The sequence below is a fragment of the Salmo salar genome, chromosome 14, assembly GCF_965601325.2.
Source record: "Salmo salar chromosome 14, fSalSal1, whole genome shotgun sequence".
NCBI classification, from domain to species: Eukaryota; Metazoa; Chordata; class Actinopteri; order Salmoniformes; family Salmonidae; genus Salmo; species Salmo salar.
Window position 1 is genome coordinate 76211837 of NC_138304.1, and position 25485 is coordinate 76237321.

Here is a 25485-nt window from a genome sequence, read left to right on the forward strand (position 1 = left end):
ACATACAGCAGGTTTTTAAAGGACCAAAGTGTTAGGTCTGCCTCGTGTTTTCATTTTTGGCATGAAAATAATATTACTATACTGGTATCATCACTGCCCTGGTGGTAGGCTATAAACTGTAAATACACCGTTCCGGGTACTGTGTGAGAGCAAAATACCAGAGCTGTACAATTGTTGGTAATGAATGGCTTTGTCACCTAAACATTATCTTGTTAATATTCCCATATTGTTACTTAATTCAATTTAGCTGTGGCTGTTAAGTTCTAGGAAGCTACAACTACATTAATGCACTCTTTGTGAAATACATGACATGCATGCAGTTATTGTCAAAAGTGTAAATGGCCAATCACTGACAAAACACAATGCCTTTTGCACAGTCATAACCCCCGTGGTATTTGAGTCTGGTCACACCCAGTCCCTTTAGAAATGAGACTGCAGAATCGTCTTTGCAAGGAGATAGCCGTAGCTAGAATTCATTCACCACACAATAGGGCTGTCTCATTCCCAGCGGTTGCCTGTAGATACTGGCCGATTTGCATAGAGCTTTGTCTCCCTTCCTCCCCCTTAGTCTATTCTAATCCAGCTGGACTCCGATGACTCCTCCCCCTCAGGCTACTACTGCCCGTGCACTGTGCATGTGTCCTCTGCCAACCTGGAAATACTTTATACATCATTCAAATGTGGTACAGTTTCTGCATCATACTACATCTTCTTTTTCGTTTGTCCTATTAGTGTAGTAGTTGAGGACAATAATTAATGTAGTATCAACGCTACAGAAATCACTGAGTTTATGATGGTTGTGTTGATCCATAAAACATCAACATTGGTTTAACTTTGAAATAATGTTGTGCTAGGGTCAGTGTAGGTTTTAGTGATTCACTGCTTGCTTCCATTTGATGGAAAAAGGCTCAACTTTGTGTTGTATGGTAAGTATATTCCAAAACGGCTGTAAGAGAGCTGATATCAGGTGTTTAAAGACCAAACAAGCCACCTGTAACTTTAGCTTGTTGTTACACAGACTGTGTGTGTGTCTGTGTGAGCGTGTGTCCGTGTGTGAAGATAAATGTATTATCTCTAGCTCCCTACCCGGACAGCCCAATAAAGTCAGCAGTTTGTGTACTCTGAACCAGTTGGCGAGTTTAAAGTTTCAACCTTAAATCAATAAAATATATATTTTTTTGTATGGAATGTTGACCAAGTGATGTGAATACATGTCAAATACTAAGTGTCATGTCAAAATGGAGATACAGTGCCTTCAGAAAGTATTCATACCCCTTGACATATTCCACATTTTGTTGTGTTACAGCCTGATTTCAAAAGTGATATTTTTGCAACAGAATACCCCGTAATGACAAATTCATTTTTTAAATTGAAAATGAAATATATAAATATGTAATTTACATACAGTACAGCCAGAAGTTTAGACACCTACTCATTCAGGGTTTTTTCTTTATTTTACTATTTTCTACATTGTAGAATAATAGTGAAGACATCAAAACTATGAAATAACACATGGAAACATGTAGTAACCAAATAAAAATATAATTTCTATGAGATTCTTCAAAGTAGCCACCCTTTGCCTTGATGACAGCTTTTCACACTATTGGCATTCTCTCAATCAGCTTCATGAAGCAGTCACCTGGAATGCTTTTCCAACAGTCTTGAAGGAGTTCCCACATATGCTGAGCACTTGTTGGCTGCTTCCTTAACTCTGCAGTCCAACTCATCCCAAACAATCTCAATTGGGTTGAGGTCGGGTGATTGGTGGAGGCCAGGTCATCTAATGCGGCACTCCATCACTCGCCGCCTTGGTCAAATAGCTCTTACACAGCCTGGAGGTGTGTTTTGGGCCATTGTCCTGTTGAAAAACAAATGATAGTCCCACTAAGCGCAAACCAGATGGAATGGTGTATCGCTGCAGAATGCTGTGGTAGCCATGCTGGTTAAGTGTGCCTTGAATTCTAAATATATCACACCACCACCTCCATGCTTCACAGTGGGAACAACACATGCTGAGATCATCCGTTCACCTACTCTGCATCTTACAAAGACACGGCGGTTGGAACCAAAAATGTCACATTTGGACTCATCAGACCAAAGGACAGATTTCCATCGGTCTAATGTCCATTGCTCGTGTTTCTTGGCCCAAGCAAGTCTTTCCTTCTTATTAGTGTCCTGTAGAAGTGGTCTCTTTGCAGCAATTCGACAATGAAGGCCTGATTCACGCAGTCTCCTCTGAACAGTTGGTGTTGTGTCTGTTACTTGAACTCTGTGAAGCATTTATTTAGGCTGCAATCTGAGGTGCAGTTAATTGCCGATTTCTGAGGCTGGCAACTCTAATGAACTCTGTGCTTAACACTTTTTCGGTTACTACATGATTCCATATGTGTTATGTCATTTTAAATTGTTTGGACATGATTTAGAATCACCTGTCTATATAAGGTCCCACAGTTGAATCTATACCGGGGTATTCAACTCTTACCCAATGAGGTTCAGAGCCTACTGGTTTTCTGTTCTACCTGATAATTAATTGCACCCACATGGTATCCCATGTTTAAATCAGTCAATGATTAGAGGAAAACAATGAAAAAACACAGTGGAACTGGCATTTCTAGAGTGTTGAAAGCTTCCAAGAGCACAGTAGTCTCCATCATTGAAAAAATATGGAACTACCCAGACTGTGGGTAGAGCTGGCTGTTGGACGCAACTGAGCAAGAAGGACCTTGGTCAGGGAGGTGATCAAGAACCCAATGACCACTCTGACAGAACTACACTCTGACAGAACTACACTCTGACAGAACTACACTCTGACAGAACTAGCCAGTTCCTTGGCTGAGATGGGAAAACCTGCCAGAAGGACAACAGTCTCCACAGCACTTCACCAATCTGGGCTTTATGGGAGAGTGGTCAGACTGAAGCCACGCCTGAGAAAAAGGCACATGACAGCACGCATAGAATTTGCGCAAAGGAACGTGTAAGACTGAGAGCATAAGGCAAAAGATGGTGTTCTGGTGAGACAAAACTCTTTGGCCTGAATGCAAAGTGCTATGAGGAAAAGGCAGATTCTGCTCTTCCCCGGTCTAGCACCATCCCTACCGTAAAGCACGGTGGTGGCAGCATCATGCTATGGGGATGCTTTTCAGCGGCAGGTAAATGGGAGACTAGTAAAGATAGAGAAAACAATGAATGGAGCAACATACAGGAAAATCCTTGATGACAACCTGCTTTAGAGTACAAACGACCTTAGACTGGGACGAAGATTTTACGTTCCAACAGGACAATGACCCCAAGCATACAGCCAAATAAACACTGGATTGACATTTACATTTGACATTTAAGTCATTTAGCAGACGCTCTTATCCAGAGCGACTTACAAATTGGTGTATTCACCTTAAGATATCCAGTGGAACAACCACTTTACAATAGTGCATCTAAATATTTTAAGGGGGGGGGGGGGGGGTTAGAAGGATTACTTCATCCTATCCTAGGTATTCCTTAAAGAGGTGGGGTTTCGGGTGTCTCCGGAAGGTGGTGATTGACTCCGCTGTCCTGGCATCGTGAGGGAGCTTGTTCCACCATTGGGGTGCCAGAGCAGCGAACAGTTTTGACTGGGCTGAGCGGGAACTGTGCTTCCTCAGAGGTAGGGAGGCGAGCAGGCCAGAGGTGGATGAACGCAGTGCCCTTGTTTGGGTGTAGTGCCTGATCAGAGCCTGAATGTACGTAGGTGCCGTTCCCCTCACAGGGGAAGCACCATGGTCTTGTAGCGGATGCGAGCTTCAACAGGAAGCCAGTGGAGAGAGCGGAGGAGCGGGGTGACGTGAGAGAACTTGGGAAGGTTGAACACCAGACGGGCTGCGGCGTTCTGGATGAGTTGTAGGGGTTTAATGGCACAGGCAGGGAGCCCAGCCAACAGCGAGTTGCAGTAATCCAGATGGGTGATGACAAGTGCCTGGATTAGGACCTGCGCCGCTTCCTGTGTGAGGCAGGGTCGTACTCTGCGACTGATGTAGAGCATGAACCTACAGGATCGGGTCACCGCCTTGATGTTAGTGGAGAACGACAGGGTGTTGTCCAGGGTCACGCCAAGGTTCTTAGTACTCTGGGAGGAGGACACAATGGAGTTGTCAACCGTGATGGCGAGATCATGGAACGGGCAGTCCTTCCCCGGGAGGAAGAGCAGCTCCTTCTTGCCGAGGTTCAGCTTGAGGTGGTGATCCGTCATCCACACTGATATGTCTGCCAGACATGCAGAGATGCGATTCGCCACCTGGTTATCAGAAGGGGGAAAGGAGAAGATGAATTGTGTGTCGTCTGCATAGCAATGATAGGAGAGACCATGTGAGGATATGACAGAGCCAAGTGACTTGGTGTATAGCGAGAATAGGAGAGGGCTTAGAACAGAGCCCTGGGGGACACCAGTGGTGAGAGCACGTGGTGCGGAGACAGATTCTCGCCACGCCGCCTGGTAGGAGTGACCTGTCAGGTAGGACGCAATCCAAGCGTGGGCCGCGCCGGAGATGCCCAACTCGGAGAGGGTGGAGAGGAGGATCTGATGGTTCACAGTATCAAAGGCAGCAGATAGGTCTAGAAGGATGAGAGCAGAGGAGAGAGAGTTAGCTTTAGCAGTGCGGAGAGCCTCCGTGACACAGAGAAGAGCACTCTCAGTTGAATGACCAGTCTTGAAACCTGACTGATTTGGATCAAGAAGGTCATTCTGAGAGAGATAGCAGGAGAGCTGGCCAAGGATGGCACGTTCAAGAGTTTTGGAGAGAAAAGAAAGAAGGGATACTGGTCTGTAGTTGTTGACATCGGAGGGATCGAGTGTAGGTTTTTTCAGAAGCGGTGCAACTCTCGCTCTCTTGAAGACGGAAGGGACGTAGCCAGCGGTCAAGGATGAGTTGATGAGCGGGGTGAGGTAAGGGAGAAGGTCTCCGGAAATGGTCTAGAGAAGAGAGAAGGGGATAGGGTCAAGCGGGCAGGTTGTTGGGCGGCCGGCCGTCACAAGACGCGAGATTTCATCTGGAGAGAGAGGGGAGAAAGAGGTCAAAGCACAGGGTAGGGCAGTGTGAGCAGGACCAGCGGTGTCGTTTGACTTAGCAAACGAGGATCGGATGTCGTCGACCTTCTTTTCAAAATGGTTGACGAAGTCATCCGCAGAGAGGGAGGGAGGGGGGGGGAGCGGGAGGAGGATTCAGGAGGGATGAGAAGGTGGCAAAGAGCTTCCTGGGGTTAGAGGCAGATGCTTGGAATTTAGAGTGGTAGAAAGTGGCTTTAGCAGCAGAGACAGAAGAGGAAAATGTAGAGAGGAGGGAGTGAAAGGATGCCAGGTCCGCAGGGAGGCGAGTTTTCCTCCATTTCCGCTCGGCTGCCCGGAGCCCTGTTCTGTGAGCTTGCAATGAGTCGACGAGCCATGGAGCAGGAGGGGAGGACCGAGCCGGCCTGGAGGATAGGGGACATAGAGAGTCAAAGGGAGGAGAGGCGGGTTGAGGAGGCAGAATCAGGAGATAGGTTGGAGAAGGTTTGAGCAGAGGGAAGAGATGATAGGATGGAAGAGGAGAGAGTAGCAGGAGAGGGAGAGCGAAGGTTGCGACGGCGCAATACCATCCGAGTAGGGGCAGAGTGAGAAGTGTTGGATGAGAGTGAGAGGGAAAAGGATACAAGGTAGTGGTCGGAGACTTGGAGAGGAGTTGCAATGAGATTAGTGGAAGAACAGCATTTAGTAAAGATGAGGTCAAGCGTATTGCCTGCCTTGTGAGTAGGGTGAGGTCAAAAGAGGAGAGGAGTGGAAAGGAGGAGGCAGAGAGGAATGAGTCAAAGGTAGACGTGGGGAGGTTAAAGTCACCCAGAACTGTGAGAGGTGAGCCATCCTCAGGAAAGGAACTTATCAAGGCGTCAAGCTCATTGATGAACTCTCCAAGGGAACCTGGAGGGCGATAAGGATGTTAAGCTTGAAAGGGCTGGTAACTGTGACAGCATGGAATTCAAAGGAGGCGATTGACAGATGGGTCAGGGGAGAAAGAGAGAATGTCCACTTGGGAGAGATGAGGATTCCAGTGCCACCACCCCGCTGGCCAGATGCTCTCGGGGTATGCGAGAACACGTGGGCAGACGAGGAGAGAGCAGTAGGAGTAGCAGTGTTATCTGTGGTAATCCATGTTTCCGTCAGCGCCAAGTAGTCGAGGGACTGGAGGGTAGCATAGGCTGAGATGAACTCTGCCTTGTTGGCTGCAGACCGGCAGTTCCAGAGGCTGCCGGAGACCTGGAACTCCACATGGGTCGTGCGCGCTGGGACCACCAGGTTAGAGTGGCAGCGGCCACGCTGTGTGAAGCGTTTGTGTGGCCTGTGCAGAGGGGAGAGAACAGGGATAGACAGACACATAGTTGACAGGCTACAGAAGAGGCTACGCTAATGCAAAGGAGATTGGAATGACAAGTGGACTCCACGTCTCGAATGTTCAGAAAGTTAAGCTTCAGAACAAGAACGTGAAAGTCCTTTTGTCAAGGGGTATGAATACTTTCTGAAGGCACTGTAACTGCCTAGTGGTGGGAAGGCAAGCTCAGAAATCAATCAAGATCTCCGCCTTCACAAGACCAAATGGTTAATTTAAAGGGATAGTTCGGGATTTTGCCAATGAGGCCCTTTATCTACTTCCCCAAAGTCAATGAACTTGCGGATACCATTTCGATGTCTCTGCTTTCAGTTTGATGGAGGTTGCCAGCTAGCGTTATCGCAATTGCTAACTTGCGTTAGAGAAATGACTGAACATCTATGGGAACAGCTAGCATGCTAGTTAGCATTGGCTCACGAAACTACCTCTAACTTCCTTCGTACTGGACACAGATACATAACAAATTGTATCCACGTGTTCATATGACTCTGGGGACAATTCCTAACTATCCCTTTAATGTTATTCCTTCCAGAATGAATTGATTAGATCTGCATTGGTTCCTTGTGAGTGAATGATCATTAATGATTGTGGATGGTTGTTTCCTGTCTGGAGGGCCAGGTTGTGTGAATAAGGCTTGATGTAATGAGTTTCTCAAGTGTCCTGTCGGTTGGCTTTGGAAATAATTTGCTGGAGTAGGTGTTGCGCACTAATCCTCCTATTATAGATCATTGAGGGCGACATGTCGGGCCGACGTGTTGATTGTGTAGGTCCATTACTGTTTTACAGTTCACTTGCTCACAAGATCGAAGGAGACAATGCCTAAGTCAGTTCATCTGCACTGACGTGGAATATAAATCTGGTTTGACAAGCTCCTGCAAAAAGGCTGTGTGTGTGTGTGTGTGAGGGAGAGGGAAAATGTCTATTTGCAAAGCTGTACCTGCCCAACTAGCCCGGGGGGGTTGAAACCACGCTTACTATTCCCTCCCCCTTTTCACTGAACAATACCCTGCCCATGCTATGGATCCAGGAAGTGAAAGAGAGAGACTGCCTGCCTGCTGCAAAACACTCTGGGAGAACAGTTTTGACCGCAACCTCTTCTTTTGTGTCTGTTTCGAGAGACAGAGATACACAGTGAAAGTCAGGCTGGGATATTGGTAGAGACAGGGAGAGGGCAAGAGGGAGGAACATGGAGCTAGAAAACTGGTGACAAACAACAGAAAGACGTTAGCGGCTACAGGGATAGATCAAGAATGAGAGGGAGAATGAAAGCGGGAGAGAGAGAGTGACAGAAGAGAAAGAAGTGCAGCGAGAGCCCCACTGGTGGCTTCAGAGTTCACCCTTGGTTGGCTGCCCATTGTGTAAAGCAGTTAAGGGGGACCAGGAGGCTTCCCTTCCCTGCGGATCGGTGCTACGTTGCCGTGGCGGCATGGAATTGTTAATGAGCTTCCATAGGGAGGGAGAGGGCGAGCGAGGAGTGGGAGGGAGTACTGCTGAGGGGCAGGGTCACGCTGTGCTCTGAGAGAGTGAGCAACATAGACAGAGAGAAAAGTCTGACAGAGAGAGGTGCACAGGATCTTAAAGCTAGGTTTCTCTTTATTTTATCACCCCCGCAGTTGCTCCCTGGATTCACATGTGCAAGATGTGACTTCAAACTTCCTCCCCCAGGAAGGATTACTTTTCCCCTACACGAGGAGAAGCACTACCGGTATCTCTTATTTTCTGACTTGAAACTTTGTTTTGTTGTTTCAAGGGTTTACCTAGTTCTCAGTATTTACCTGGGACCTTTTTTGTTGTCTCTTCACCGTGGTACGCCATGCCCGTGGATCTGAGTCTGAACTGCGACTCGTGTGTTTACCCAAGGCTCTGTGCTTGGCAGCTCCGTAGAGACTGTTGCCTAGAACCCGGCTACGTCATCGGGACTTGTCTGCTCTCCGCTGCTGTTCCCTCTTGGTCCTCTGCTGAAGACTCCATCCATGGTAGCAGGTGCATTGTAGATGCTGAAATGAACACTGGAGACTTTATATAACCCATGAACATTTGTAGGGAAGAGGATGGAAAGCACTACAAGGATAAACTAGTAGGTCATTGAAAGCTGTTAAATTGTCTACCACCATGGATTCCTACCGCTCATACTGGAATTCGAGCCACCAGGCCATGTGGGTGGAAGGGGAAGATCAGGATGTGTACGAGGTGGAATCTCGCGTGCCCCTGCCCCGGCCTTTCCCCCTCTCCAGCGTCCTCAATGAGAAAAACGCGGTGGTGGTACAGACTCAAATATCACATGTCAACCACAGGACCAATGGTCACCTCCTTAAGGTGATCTCTAAGATCTCCCTCCCCACACCGCCCTATACAGTAAGTTTACATTCAGCTGCTGGCCTGTAACCTATATGGGACTGTATAACTAGTGAAGTAAATCTGACTCCGTCTGGACAGTTCTTATTTATCTGAATGAAAGTGTCTTTCATTTGGCTGACTTGATGCTCTAAACTGCAGTTTTGTCCATTATTTTATACAGTTCATGACTTACATACCCCTGCTATATAGGGAGTCTACACGTATACATTATCCAGCTAACTTGCTTGGCAGCAATAGTTTTGACTGGGCAACTTGTGCAGTGTATAACACAGTGAGTGTATCGTATACAGTCCTAGATCTCCCTACTCTGCTTTCAACTGAGCAGGTGAGCAAAAAAGGACTCCCATGATTTCAGCGTAGCACGGTCGCGTGACTACATCCTGGTTGTCATAATGTTGCAGTATGACCTTTGCTGCTGTGGGAGTCTCGCCCTGTAAAACCAAATGCATGTGAGTTGTGGTGCTAATAAGTCAGGGGTTTATTGCACAATAGCAATTCCATGATAATTCAGCCAAGAAAGAAGGCTTTTGTGAATGCGTCACAGGGCAATGTCTACTAAACGTGTCTCATCTGTGTCCGAAGTTAAAGGGTTAAGATTGAAATGGAATGTCATGCATGTTATGTTGGTTCCTTGATCAATGTCAAACTGGGGCCGTAGGTTTACTCATTTTAATAAGAATACTTATATGGCATGCATTTTCACCAACATAACTTTATAGAACATGACTGCATGTGTACAATTATCCCACAATGAGAAGGCAATAGGCCTAGTTGTAGCTATGCAAGTTCAGTATGTTAGTATTTGAAGCGAGTGAGGATATTTACACTGTCATGATGTGCCACTGTACAACTCAAGACTTACCGCTGAACTGTATACAGCTAACCATCTCCACACCTCTGTACATTGCCCTGTAGTTGTTATTGGGATACTCCTTTAAGCATAACAACACAGGCCATGTGTGTTGTGAACCCACTGTTTCACTCTGTGTATCTTATGTGCTAAGTGAAATCATCCATTATACTGAAGTGGGCTACAGCATTGATTGATTGGTCCTAATTGTTTTACTTTCACTTAGGACACTAACTGGAAACCATTACTGGTGATGATAAATATGACATTACACTGACTGTCACAAGGCTCAGCATATTGTCCATAATGAGAGGTTATGTCCTAAATTACAGAAGAGATTCATTCATGCCATGGGATATATTTAATAATATGCCATGTTCCATTGAGCAGATGATTTTATCCAAAGCAACTTTCAGTGCACTGAGTGCATACATTTCTTCTATATGTGATCACAGTAGGAATCGAACCCACAACCCTGGTGTTGCTAGTGCCACGCTTTTTTACCAACTGAGCCACACTGTGGACCAACTTGTTTCAAGGCTTTGTGTATCGGAACTTCTAATTCAGAACTATTCACCACCTCAACCAGTATTTCCTCAAAGGTTCTTTGCTCACTAAAGTCATTATCTTTGTCTCCCCACCCATCTTACCAACCCTGATCAGCTGGAACATGCACGCGTCACCCAGACGGAGCTGATGCGCGAGTCCTTCCGCCACAACCAGGAGATGGGCGATCTGCTGCGGCGACAGGAGGATCTGCAGGAGAGGCTGGTGGAGGAGGGGCGTGCCCGCGAGCAGCTGGCCCTGGAGCTCCACAGGGCTGAGGGTGAGTGGTGGGGGGGGGTTGTTTGTGATGGGGTTGTTTTTAAATGTGGGTGGGTGTGTGTTTGAAGGGCAGTGAGAATGCCATATGACGAGTGGAAGTGTGTGTCTGGGGTTGTTTGTGGGGGATGGTGTGTGTTGTGTGTTTTGGTAAGTCAGATGGCTAGGGGATCTGTGGGTGAAACAGAAATAATATATACTGTAGAGAGGGTGTGTGAGTACTTTAGATGGCAAAGGAAAGTGTGTGTAATTAAAGATTTAGCAATTGTTTGTGAACAATTACATTTCCATACACTACACCTGAAACCAAGTATTAACAGATTTATGCTCCAATTTACCATGTTTTTAATAGTGTAGTGCTCAGGTCCTCACACTGTTAAGCAAATTAAGACATATTTTCATCCATTGGCATGTTAATAGTAACATGTACAGTGCCTTCAGAAAGTATTCACATTGAATTTTTAATTAATTTCTTAGATTTTTTGTCACTGGCATACTGACAATATTCAATGTCAAAGTGGAATTATATTTTTTGGAATTTTGTAGTAATTAATAAAAAATGAAAAGCTGAAATGTTCAACCCCTTTGTTATGGCAAGCTTAAATAAGTAGAAATTTGCTTAAGTCACATAAGTTACATGGACTCACTTTGTGTGCAATAATAGTTTTTAAAACTTCTTATGGGCAGGTGGGACGGTAGCGTCCCACTTGGCCAAAATCCGGTGAAAATGCAGACCGTGAAATTCAAACTACAGTATTATAAATATTGAACTTTCATAAAATTACAAGTGTAATACATCAAAATAAAGCTTAACTTCTTGTTAATCCAGCCGCTGTGTCAGATTTCAAAAAGGCTTTACGGCGAAAGCATACCATGCGATTATCTGAGGACAGCGCCCCGCATACAAACACATGAAAAACATATTTCAACCAGGCAGGTGCGACACGAAAGTCACAAATAGCGATATAAAAAATTCCTTACCTTTGATCTTCTTCTGTTGGCACTCCAAAAGGTCCCAGTTACATCACAAATGGTCCTTTTGTTCGATAATGTCCTTCTTTATATCCATAAAAACTCAGTTTAGCTGGTGTGCTTCAGTCAATAATCCACCCAGTTTCCCTCCATCAAAATGCATACAAAATGAATCCCAAATGTTACTAATAAACTTTTCCAAACAAGTCATCAGTGTGGATGACGGATCATCACCTCAAGCTGAACCTCGGCAAGACGGAGCTGCTCTTCCTCCCGGGGAAGGACTGCCCGTTCCATGATCTCACCATCACGATTGACAACTCCCTTGTGTCCTCCTCCCAGAGTGCTAAGAACCTTGGCGTGACCCTGGACAACACCCTGTCGTTCTCCACTAACATCAAGGCGGTGACCCGATCCTGTAGGTTCATGCTCTACAACATTCGCAGAGTACGACCCTGCCTCACACAGGAAGCGGCGCAGGTCCTAATCCAGGCACTTGTCATCTCCCGTCTGGATTACTGCAACTCGCTGTTGGCTGGGCTCCCTGCCTGTGCCATTAAACCCCTACAACTCATCCAGAACGCCGCAGCCCGTCTGGTGTTCAACCTTCCCAAGTTCTCTCACGTCACCCCGCTCCTCCGCTCTCTCCACTGGCTTCCAGTTGAAGCTCGCATCCGCTACAAGACCATGGTGCTTGCCTACGGAGCTGTGACGGGAACGGCACCTCCGTACCTTCAGGCTCTGATCAGGCCCTACACCCAAACAAGGGCACTGCGTTCATCCACCTCTGGCCTGCTCGCCTCCCTACCTCTGAGGAAGCACAGTTCCCGCTCAGCCCAGTCAAAACTGTTCGCTGCTCTGGCACCCCAATGGTGGAACAAGCTCCCTCACGACGCCAGGACAGCGGAGTCAATCACCACCTTCCGGAGACACCTGAAACCCCACCACTTTAAGGAATACCTGGGATAGGATAAAGTAATCCTTCTAACCCCCCCTTAAAAGATTTAGATGCACTATTGTAAAGTGGTTGTTCCACTGGATATCATAAGGTGAATGCACCAATTTGTAAGTCGCTCTGGATAAGAGCATCTGCTAAATGACTTAAATGCAAATGTAAGTCAAACAACGTTTATAATCAAACCTTAGGTACCGTAATACGTAAATAAATTATACAATTTAAGACGGAGAATCGTTATTGTCTTTACCGGAAAAAAATACCAAAGAACGTGCTCTCTTCCATGCGCTTGGAAACACTACAGCCAAAATGGGAGCCACCTAGAAAAACTACAATTTCTGGCTAATTTTTCCAAAAACCAGCCTGAAACTCTTTCTAAAGACTGTTGACATCTAGTGGAAGCCCTAGGAACTGCAATCGGGAGGACTTGGCCTTATAATAAAAGTGATAGCCATTGAAAATAGTGGTAGGCTGAATTTGTTTTGGGGGGAGGGTTTGTCCTCAGGGTTTTGCCTGCCATATCAGTTCTGTTATACTCACAGACACAGACATTTTAACAGTTTTCGAAACTTTAGAGTGTTTTCTATCCAAATCGACCAATTATATGCATATCCAAGCTTCTGGGCCTGAGTTACAGGCAGTTTACTTTAGGTACGCTTTTCATCCGGACGTCAGAATACTGCCCCCTACCCAAGAGAGGTTAACATGATTTATGAATGACTACCTCATCTCTGTACCCCACACATACAATTATCTGTAAGGTTCCTATGTCGAGCAGTGAATTTCAAACACAGATTCAACCACAAAGACCGGGGAGGTTTTCCAATGCCTCGCAAAGAAGGTTACCTATTGGTTGATGGGTTAAAAAAACTGACATTGAATATCCCTTTTGAGCATGGTGAAGTTCATTCATTTCACTTTGGATGGTGTATCAATACACCCAGTCACTACAAAGATACAGGCGTCCTTCCCAGCTCAGTTGCCAGAGAGGAAGGAAACCTCAGGGATTTCACCATGAAGCCAATGGTGACTTAAAATTACTAGCATAGTTGACAGAGTGAAAAGAAGGAAGCCTGTACAGAATAAAAATATGCCGAAACATGCATCCTGTTTACAACAAGGCACTAAAGTAATACTGCAAAAGAAGTGGCAAAGCAATTTACTTTTTGTCCTGAATACAAAGTGTTATGTTTGGGGCAAATCCAATACCACACATTACTGAGTACCACTTTCCATAGTTTCAAGTATAGTGGTGGCTGCATCATGAGGACTGTGGAGTTTTTCAGGATAAAAAATAAACCGAATAACAGGCAAAATCCTAGAGGCAAACCTGGATCAGTCTGCTTTCCAACGGACACTGGGAGATGAATTCACCTTTCACCAAGACAATATCCTAAAACACAAGGCCAATTCTACACTGGAGTTGCTTACCAAGGAGACTTTGAATGTTCCTGAGTGGGCGAGTGAGTTTTAATTTAAATCAACTCGAAAATGTATGGCTAGACATGAAAATGGTTGTCTAGCAATGATCAAGGAGCTTGAAGATTCGTTTTTTACCCCCCTCATCGCTGCAACTCCCCAACTGGCTCAGGAGAGGCGAAGGTAGTCATGCGTCCTCCAAAACATGACCCACGAAACGACGCTGACAGCTGCCCGCTTAACCTGGAAGCCAGCCGCACCAATGAAGGAGGAATCACCTTTCAGCTGACTACCGAGTCAGCCTGCAGGCGCTCGGGCTGCCACAAGGAGTCGCTAGAGTGCGATGAGCCAAGTAAACCCCCCAAGCCCAAAGCCTCCCCTAACCCGGACAACGCTGGGCCAGTTGTGCACTTCCCTATTGGACTCCCGGTCACAGCCGGTTGTGACACAGCCTGGGGTCTAACCCAGTCTGTAATAATGCCTCAAGCACTGAAATGCAGTACCTTAGACCGATGCGCCACTCGGGAGGCAGCTTGAAGAAGTTTGAAAAGAATAATGGGCAAATGTTGCACAATCCAGGAGTAGAAAGCTCTTGGAGACTTAACCAGAAAGACTCGCAGCTGTTATTGCTGTCAAAGGTTATTCTACAAAGTATTGGCTCAGGGGTTGTGAATACTTATGTAAATTAGATATTTCTGTATTTAATTTTCAATACATTTGCAAACATTTCTAAGAACATGTTTTCAAATGTGGAATAAGTCAAGGGGTATGAATACTTTCTGAATGCACTGTATAAGTGGTGTTAGCATCCATTGCTATGCCTGTTACCATCATTCAGTTAGTATTAATAGTACGTTTTAATGGTGATTTGTTGCAAACATCGACTTAAGTGTTCCTTTTGTAGTGTAGGCTAATGTCCTGTTATGGTGTGTTAGGCCTACAGTTGAAGTCGGAAGTTTACATACATACACTTATGTTGGAGTCATTAAAACTCATTTTTCAACCTCTCCACAAATTTCTTGTTAACAAACTATAGTTTTAGCAAGTCGGTTAGGACATCTACGTTGTGCATGACACAAGTAATTTTTCCAACAATTGTTTACAGATTATTTCACTTATAATTCACTGTATCACAATTCCAGTGGGTCAGAAGTTTACAAACACTAAGTTGACTGTGCCTTTAAACAGCTTGGAAATTCCAGAAAATGATGCTTTTAGAATCTTCTGAATGGCTAATTGACATCATTTGAGTCAATTGGAGGTGTACCTGTGGATGTATTTCAAGGCCTACCTTCAAACGCAGTGCCTCTTTGCTTGACATCATGGAAAAATCAAAAGAAATCAGCCAAGACCTTAGAAAAAAAATTGTAGACCTCCACAAGTCTGGTTCATCCTTGGGAGCAATTTCCAAACGCCTGATGGTACCTCATTCATCTGTACAAACAATAGTACGCAAGTATAAACACCATGGGACCACACAGCCGTCATACCGCTCAGGAAGGAGACGTGTTCGTTCTCCTAGAGATGAACGTACTTTGGTGCAAAAAGTGCAAATCAATCCCAGAACAACAGCAAAGGACCTTGTGAAGATGCTGGAGGAAACGGGTACAAAAGTATCTATATCCACAGTAAAACGAGTCCTATATGAACATAACCTGAAAGGCCGCTCAGCAAGGAAGAAGCCACTGTTCCAAAACCGCCATAAAAAAGCCACACTACAGTTTGCAACTGCACATGGGGCCTAAGCTCATACTTTTTGGAGAAATGTCCTCTGGTCTGATAAAACAAAAATAGAACTGTTTGGCCATAATGACCATCGTTATGTTTGTTGGAAAAGGGGTGAGGCTTGCAAGCTGAAGAACACCATCCCAACCGTGAAGCACGGGGGTGGCAGAATCATGTTGTGGGGGTGCTTTGCTGTAGGAGGGACTGGTGTACTTCACACAATAGATGGCATCATGAGGTTATAATGAAACTTATGTGGATATATTGAAGCAACATCTCAAGGCATCAGTCAGGAAGTTAAAGCTTGGTCGCAAATGGGTCTTCCAAATGGACAATGACCCGAAGCATACTTCCAAAGTTGTGGCAAAATGGCTTCAGGACAACAAAGTCAGGGTATTGAAGTGGCCTTCACAAAGCCCTGACCTCAAGCCTATAAAACATTTGTTGGCAGAACTGAAAATGCTTGTGCGAGCAAGGAGGCCTAGAAACCTGACTCAGTTGCACCAGCTCTGTCAGGAGGAATGGACCGAAATTCACCGAACTTATTGTGGGAAGCTTGTGGAAGGCTACCCAAAACGTTTGACCCAAGTTAAACAATTTAAAGGCAATGCTACCAAATACTAATTGAGTGTATGTAAACTTCTGACCAACTGGGAATGTGATGTGAATAATAAAAGCTGAAATAAATCCTTCTCTCTACTATTATTCTGACATTTCACATTTTTTAAATAAAGTGGTGATCCTAACTGACCTAAAACAGGGAATTTTTTACTAGGATTAAATGTCAGGAATTGTGAAACTGAGTTTAAATGTATTTGGCTAAGGTGTATGTAAACTTCCGACTTCAACTGTATATATGTCAAATGTGATAAGATTCTGAAGTATGACAAATATTTGCTTTCATAAAGTCATCTCCCAACTGCTGCTTGATGTTTGGTGATAATGCTAACCTTTCAAATGTGCACCAGCATTGTTGAAGTTTGGGATATGTCTTCATCTGTGTACGTTTCTGAAATGCGTTATGATGTAGTTCTGTATTATGTTTCGCAGAGGATAGGTTTTATAGTAGAGTATTAGAGAGAGACATAGGCCTATAAGAAGTGGAAAGGGGATTCCTAGTCAGTCGCACAACTGAATACATTCAACCGAAATTTGTCCAACACATTTAACCCAACCCCTTTGAATCAGAGGTGCGGGGGGCTGCCTTGATCGACATCCATGTCATCGGCGCCCAGGGACTAGTTGCTGTGGGGTTTAACTGCATTGCTCAAGGAAATATAATGACATCGGGATGACATTGTGGACATTTTGTAGCAAAGGGCCTCAAGTGTGTGCAGAGATTACACATTTGGTGAGACAGTGCTGTGCATTATAAAAGTTTAAAGTGTCTTTAATGCAAGAAAGTTGTAGTGTGTGCATGCATGTGTGGCAGGCAGTGTCAGCACAGTGGTTAGTTTGTTTTGCACCCTGATCGATGATACTCTATTTGCACCTAATCATATGCAATTTGTTTCCATGAGACAGAGATGACATAGATTCTCTCATAAGACTAGAGCCTTATGCGTTTCAGTCATAAGGGATTCCTTCCTGAGCATGAGTAAATTTAGTTTTGATCAGTCATGGAAATAAAAGTGCTGAAAACATGTTGGCTCACTATATAAAAAGAAGATGGAGAACAAGCAATAGGATGAAAAATATAGTTTTGGCGCCGGTACAGCTGACTAGCGCCATCTAACACTGCCAAGCAACAACAACAAAAAATTATACTTGGAGTCAAAGTAATATATATCGTCCAAAATAATATTGCTATCTGTAAGTGTATTGATTCCCCCCTCCCATCACTACCCCGAGAGAAAAACTGCCATTTCTGGTTTTAATAAGATCATGTTTTGACTGCAGTACCTGCAGTTTTGACTGCAGTACCTGGAGGGTGAAGCCAGGAGGCCATCACAAGCTTCCAGCGTTAGGCTATATCAGACATTTGATATTATCAAGATGCATATAGGCTTCATGGCTGTGGCCTAATAAAATGACATGATACTTAAGACCAGAATTGTCTCATCAGTACTCAATTATCACCTTTTATTTTTATCAGCTTTATTATAATTCGTAACTTCCTTAACAAGCCGTGAATTGTTGGTTGGTGGATTGATTCTGACAATCAACCTCTTATGACCAGAGGAATGCAGATCCAAGAGTGCTGAGTTTTTGGTAAACGGCCCCTTGCCACGAGAGCAGCATTCCAAGTTTCAACATATGAGTAATGAGTTAACACATGAGTTATTGTTTAAACTACCCTGTCATTTTAGTTGTTAGCTAACATGGCGCATAGTTACAAGTAATCAATTAATATAGTGTTGCTGTGCTCGTAAACCTTGATAATTCAACACACAAACATTTCTATCAATTGACACTAGCTAGATTTCCATCCAATTGGTGACCAGATTTTCGTGTGATTATATATATTTTTTTGCATACATTTTTTTTCTAGCTTTTCCCACCGGGCATGTTTCCATCAAATTTACTTGTTACAGATTAAACCCTATGCGTGATGACGTAGTGTGCATAAAAATAACTTTTGTGGTTAAATTCCCTTTTACCAATAAAAAAACTAAAATAAAAAGAGGGTAAATGTGTTTCCATCACATTTTCAACTCTACTGATGGTTTTTTCACACAAATGGGGTTTATATAGCGAATGTGCTCACTCTAGTGTTGGCATGTACGCTCTAGCCAACAGGTCTTAGATACAGTGCAGGTATAGCCTACATGAGATTATTGACAAAAGAGCAAGATTATTTTTATTTGTCAAACTGCAGTTAAGCATCTATCATCATGTCACTAGAATAAGACCCTCGATTTAGAAAGGAGCATCAAACTCATCACCGTGCAGCCCTCCCTAGTGGCGCAGTGGCCTAAGGCACTGCATTGGAGTGTTGCGTCACTACAGCCTGGGTAGGGCGGCGCACAGTTGGCCCAGCGTTGTCCTGGTTAGGGGAGGTTTTGGCCGGGGGCCTCATCGTGCTCTAGCGACTCCTTGTGGTGGGCCGGGCGCCTGCAAGCTGACCCTGGGTCGTCAGTTGAACGGTGTTTCCTCCGACACATTGGTGCAGCTGGCTTCCGGGTTAAGCGAGCAGGTGTTAAGAAGCAGTGCGGCTTGGAGGGTCATGCTTTGGAGGGCACATGACTCGACCTTTGTCTCTCTTGAGCCCGAGCCCATTGAGGAGTTGCAACGATGAGACAAGATCGTAATTGGATATCACGAAATTGTGGCGAAAAGAGGGTAAAATTGCAAAAAATACAAAATAAATCACTGTGCACTTTCACCGCCCTGTGAAGTTAATCATAACTTTATTCACCTGTAGCCTAATAAACTGCATGCTTTCCCAAGTCAGTGGGAGGGCAACACTCCAAGTTAACTTTGATATGATGGTTATTATATCAACATTTGCACATAAAATCGTTTCCACCGTCATTTCTTGCATAATTAATTTTACAGACACAGATCCCACATTGGCCAGTACGTCACTGTAAATAAGAATTTGTTCTTAATTGACTCGCCTGGATAAATAAAGGTTAAATCAAAAAATGTAACTTGTGTATTTTGTTTTGTCAACATTTGGGAAGTTTACGGACAAATTAGCTGTTTCCATCAGGCCTGTCGTGATGTTTTTTTTTTATTTGATGTACTTTACTCGCATAAAAGGTTGGATGGAAACCTCATTAGTGACAGCATTGAAAACTTAAAGGTTGGCCTATATATGAGTTGTCATTTTTATGTAGAAGGCTTTCTTGGGAGTGGTCTAATCCACTGTAAATGATTAAATATTGGGAATGTAACTGAGATGCATTCCTTAGTTGTGAAAAATGTGTTACTGCTTCGTGGGTTCGTATACTTTTGTAATACTAACAGAATAAATGAAGACAGAAGGGTCGAGCCACCCTTTCAAATTATTTGTTGTGTTTACAGTAAACAAAGAGATCCGATGGAGCACTGCAAGCTTATGTAACTCATCAGCACAACAATGTTCTTGGAAGAACATCCGACAATCCTATTCGCCTCACCTATTTAGTATAGCTACTACATAGTAGTACTAGATATGATTTTGTAAGGAATCTCTATCAGATCTTTGGGAACATTGCTAGTATGCAGTCATGTCTTCCAAACAGATTTATCATCAGCTGAATTACATGCCAGTAGTGCATTTGCCTAGTGACCGGTAACAAGATGTGTAATAATAGAATATTTCATTGTGTTTGTTGGCAGCATAGCCCTCTAGAGTACACTCTGTCTAGCAAAATTGGTCTGACGTTCTGCCTGTTTGTTTGTCTGAATATTTTTGTGTTCGTGTGCGCCTTGGGGAGGAGTGGGTGGGTGTTACATGCAAGTGCTTTTTGGATGTAGCATATTTGTGTAGTGCACAAACGGTGCCTTCGGAAAGTATTCAGACCCCTCGACTTTTCTAACATTTTGTTACGTTACAGCCTTATTTTAAAATTGATTAAATAGATTTTCCTCATCAATCTACACACAATACCCCATAATGACAAAGCACATTTTTTTTTTTTTTTTTATGTATTAAAAATAAAAAAATGGAACTATTACATTTACGTAAGTATTCAAACCCTTTACTCAGTACTTTGAAGCACCTTTGGCAGAGATTACAGCCTCGAGTCTTCTTGGGTATGACGCTACAAGCTTGGCACCCCTGTATTTGCTCTGTCAGGTTGGATGGGGAGTGTTGCTGCACAGCTATTTTCAGGTCTCTCCAGCGATGTTCGATCAAGTTTAAATCTGGGCTCTGGCTGTGCCGCTCAAGGACATTCAGAGACTTGTCCCGAAGCCACTCCTGCGTTGTCTTGGCTGTGTACTTAGGGTCGTTGTCCCGTTGGAAGGTGAACGTTCGCCCCAGTCTGAGGTCCTAAGAGCTCTGGAGCAGGTTTTCATCAAGGATCTTTCCCTTGATCCTGACAAGTCTCCCAGTCCCTGCCGCTGAAAAAACATCCCCACACCATGATTCTGCCACCACCATGCTTCACCATACGGATGGGGCCAGGTTTCCTTCAGACATGACACTTGGCATTCAGGCCAAAGAGTTCAATCTTGATTTCATCAGACCAGAGAATCTTGTTTCTCATGGTCTGAGAGTCTTTAGGTGCCTTTTGGCAGGCTGTCATGTGCCTTTTACTGAGGAGTGGCTTCCGTCTGGCCACTTACCATAAAGGCCTGATTGGTGGAGTGCTGCAGAGATGGTTGTCCTTCTGGAAGGTTCTCCCATCTCAACAGAGGAACTCTAGAGCTCTTTCAGAGTGATCATCGGATTCTTGGTCACCTCCCTGACCAAGGCCCTTCTCCCCACGATTGCTCAGTTTGGCCGGGCGGCCAGCTGTAAGAAGAGTCTTGGTGGTTCCAAACTTCTTCCATTTAAGAATAATGGAGACCACTGTATTCTTGGGGACCTTCAATGCTGCAGAAATGTTTTGGTACCCTTCCCCAGATCTGTGCCTGTCTCAGAGCTCTACGGACAATTGCTTCGACCTCATGGCTTGGTTTTTGCTCTGACATGCACTGTCAACTGTGGTACCTTGTATAGACAGGTGTGTGCCTTTCCAAATCATGTCCAATCAATTGAATTTACCACAGGTGGACTCCAATGAAGTTGTAGAAACATCTCAATGGAAAGAGGATGCACCTGAACTTTATTTCGAGTCTCATAGCAAAGGGTCTGAATACTTATGTAAATAAGGTAGTTCCGTTTTTCTTTTTAATACATTTGTAAACATTTCTGAACTTTTTTCCTTTTGTCATTATGGGATATTGTGTGTACATTGCTGAGGATTTTTATTTATTTAATCAATTTTAGAATAAGGCTGTAACGTAACAAAATGTGAAAAAAGTCAAGGGGTCTGAATGCTTTCCAAAGGTACTATGTTTTTCGTCTTGATTTTGCTTGTGTGTGTGTGTGTGTGTGTGTGTGTCTGTATTTTCGCTTTAATGTGTACTTGAACTGATACTATGTGTGTGATTGTGTGAATGTTTCACTCAACAATCTCTAAATCTATATATTAACACCCCCTCTCCTCTTTCTTCCCCCCTCAGGTCTGATCGATGGCTACACAGGTGAACGTGCTGCGCTGGAGGAGCAGGTGCGTCAGAAGGAGGAGCTACAGCTAAGCCTGGAGCAGGAGCTGCAGGTAAGACAGACCCACTCTACAGTCTACAACCACCATAATCACTGTGTTTTATAACCGTTTAGGGTGACATGCGCTGATGTAATTATGTCATTTCAAGCAGTTATGCCCACTAGGTAAATATTGTCTCAAAACTATCCATGCAGATTTAAAGAAAATGGTGTTGGAAGTTGTTTCCCATCTGTTTAAAATGTTACCGCTATGTCGGGCAACTTCGCACACTGCAAGGACAGTTTTTTGTTGTTTGTCGGTTTTTAATTGGCTAACCATATCGTCAACCTGCCTCTAACTGATTGTCATTGGCTCCTGCAGGTGACAAGCAGCCGCCTACACGAACTGGAGCAGGAGAGACTGCAGATGCAGGAAGAGCGTGAGATACTGTCACGGCAACGGGACGCCATGAGGGAGCATGCCGGCCCCCGCGAGTTACGTATGTGCCCCACCACTTACTCCTTGTGGATCTGAATGGAACAAAATATACATTTTGACAAACATTCAAGTATTCTAGACAGTGAAATAATCGTGAAAATGTTACTTTCATATCATGTAAAGTGTATTGGATATGCACAGTGCCTATTCCAATACAGATGCTCAAAAACAAGCGGTTGGTGATACTAGAGAACTATGACTACGTCTTATATGACATCACTACTCCAAAGAGTGGGCAGAGTGAAGTGGGGGGTAGTATCATTGAAATAGAAATACTGGTATTATGAGAAAAGCCCTTCAGACCATGGCAATTTGACAGTCATATTATTTCTGTGGGTCCAATGACGAAGATAAAACAGGCCCATGTTCTTTTGCATACAGAAGGTTGGTTTATTTCCTTGATTAGATCTACATTTGACTATTTGTATGACTCATTGTCATCATCACACAGTGTGTCAACTTAGCAGGAGCCACTCATTGTTATTGTGTTATCACTCAATGATGTTGTAACAATTTTTATTCTGTGTTATAAATTCATGTAATTTTTATTAATATAATTTGTTATTACTGTACTTTGCTAAATTTCTGTAGGAAGGTTGACCATGATGAATTCATGTTGTAAAGAAGTTTACAATTGATAACTGTTTTTGATGGAAATCCTCTGGGATAAAACAGAATCCTGGAACGTGTAACACAAGTATTGCATCTGAAAAGTCTCACCTGCGTCGTGTTCATTAGGCACCAAATGGAATTAAGTCGACTGAAACAGGGAGGAACTGCCTTGACTTGTCTAATAAGACACACACTGCAAAACATTTTAAATAATTTTCTGATTCATTACCTCCATCCAGTACTATTTCAAGGTATTCCATAGGTTAATGAATGATCCCTAATGAAATGGCAAGTATACAACAAGCACATGAATTCAATGTACAGGGGGCCATTTTAGGAACACCTCACTCCGGCTCTCACCTCACGGCATTGGCTCATCCATCCTCTGCCGACACAGCTTTAACCAATACCACCACAGCACATGCAGGGAGGCCCCGCCCTCTCGTTTTCACCTCTCGCTTTCACCTCTCACATCCTTTCTCCTCCAGTCTTCCTCCTTTTTATGACAAAACAAGTGCATGTTGAAATACTGTGCTTTCTTATTCCTCCTATAGGCCTAGTTGAAGCTGCAGTCGATGCAGCACCTGAAGCAGGTGTGTCCCACATCAGAGCATGGCCAGTCTGTTACTTTTTCATCTCTAGTCGAGTGGCACTTCACAAATATATACAGTACCAGTCAAAAGTTTGGACTTACCTACTCATTCAAGTGTTTTTCTTTATTTTTAGTATTTTCTACATTGTAGAATAATAGTGAAGACATCAACACTATTAAATACCACAAATGGAATCATGTAATAACCAAAAAAGTGTCAAACAAATCTAAATGTATTTTATAGCCACCCTTTCCCTTGATGACAGCTTTGCACACTCTTGGCATTCTCTCAACCAGCTTCATGAGGAATGTTTTTCCAGCAGTGTTGAAGGAGTTCCCACATATGCTGAGCTCTTGTTGGCTGTTTTCCTTCACTCTGCGGTCAGACTCATCCCAAACCATCTCAATTGGGTTGAGGTCGGGTGATTTGTGGAGGCCAGGTCTTCTGATGCAGCACGCCATCACTCTCCTTCTTGGTCAAATAGCCCTTACACAGCCTGGAGGTGTGTTGGGTGATTGTCCTGTTAAAAAAAAAAATGATAGTCCCACTAAGCACAAACCAGATGGGGTGGCGTATCGCTGCAGAATGCTGTGGTAGCCATGCTGGTTAAGTGTGCGTTGAATTCTAAATAAATCACCGGGTCACCAGCAAAGCACCTTCACACCACCTCCATACTTCACGGTGGGAACCACACATGTGGAGATCATCCGTTCACCTACTCTGCGTCTCACAAAGACACTGCGGTTGGAACCAAAAATCTCTAATTTGGACTCATCAGACCAAAGGACAGATTTCCACCGGTCTAATGTCCATTGCTTGTGTTTCATGGCCCAAGCAAGTCTCTTCTTATTATTGGTGTCCTTTAGTAGTGGGTTCTTTGTAGCAATTCCAACATGAAGGCCTGATTCACGCAGTCTCCTCTGAACAGTTGATGTTGAGATGTCGGTTATTTGAACTCAGTGAAGCATTTTTTTGGGCTGAAATTTCTGCAGCAGAGGTAACTCTGGGTCTTCCTTTCCCGTGGCAGTCCTCATGAGAGACAGTTTCATCATAGTGCTTGAGGTTTCTTGCGACTGCACAAAGTTATTGAAAATTTCCGTATTGAATGACCTTCATGTCTTAAAGTAATGATGTACTGTCATTTCTCTTTGCTTATTTGAGCTGTTCTTGCATAATATGGACTTGTTCTTTTACCAAATATGGCTATCTTCTGTATATCCCCCTACCTTGTCACAACACAACTGATTGACTCAAGCGCATTAAGGAAAGAAATTCCACATATTAACTTTTAACAAGGCAAATATATATATTTTTTTGGTTACTACATGATTCCATGTGTTATTTAATAGTTTTGATGTCTTCACTATTATTCTACAATGTAGAAAATCTAAAAAATAAAGAAAACCCTTGAATGAGTACGTGTGTCCAAACTTTTTACTGGTATCGTATTTTTTTTAACCCCCAAATCAGCAACTCACAAAAAAAGCTTGGAGCTTGCTTGCTATGGGCTCACTCACTCAATCACTAACCCTTGCTTACGCTTTTTCTTTTGATTCCCTTTTCTATATCATGGTTTGTCATGTTAATGTCTTATGGGTCAGCGTGAACATTCTCATTTTATTTATGATTGAGCACGATTGAAGGAATCGGATGAGCTATATTTTGAGACATTGATAATGTAAGCATAAGTATTTCCTTATTGGCAATCATCTTTGCTCCTAAATTAAAATCCCTTGATGTAAATGTTCAGAAGAGTTTAGCTAACCCTAACCTTACTTCACATTGTCCATGCTAACATCGTGACAATGTCCGCTACCTTTGGAGTAAGATGATTGCTCAATTAGGAATTTGTCCCACCCCTTGCCTGCAAATGCATATGGGGCATGGATATTGCATCGTCACAGCACTGTCTACGTCGTTGGTCTGTGGTTTGCACTCTCTTACCTTTTTATCTGTTGTACTAATACAATGGGGTTCGATCTCCTGGGGGAAGCAATGTTGGTTGGTTCAATGTTGGTTAAATGATGGCAGTGGATTACTAAAGGGATATGTTGGGAAGATACTGGGTGTGAGATTGTCTGTTATATACAGTAGCTACATGATTCTGAAATGGAGGATTATTGGTGACATGTTGCTGAAAGCAGCCAACTGTAATGCTGTTAAAATGCGT

The 25485-nt window shown here is 43.8% G+C and overlaps 1 protein-coding gene across 6 annotated transcripts in view; it reads left to right on the forward strand.

Annotated features, from left to right (window-relative positions):
• The window catches only part of LOC106569851 (A-kinase anchor protein 9), a 158787-nt gene that overhangs the window by 94856 nt on the left and 38446 nt on the right, over positions 1–25485 (forward strand). For 5 of the 6 annotated variants that reach the window (XM_045694733.2, XM_045694734.2, XM_045694738.2 and 2 more), the window contains 4 exons: positions 10261–10423; positions 21590–21684; positions 21994–22111; positions 23277–23315. In XM_045694733.2, the coding sequence (XP_045550689.2) occupies positions 10261–10423; positions 21590–21684; positions 21994–22111; positions 23277–23315 (415 nt within the window). The remainder of the gene's footprint in view (positions 1–10260; positions 10424–21589; positions 21685–21993; positions 22112–23276; positions 23316–25485) is intronic. The other variant, XM_045694736.2, reaches the window with a different exon arrangement.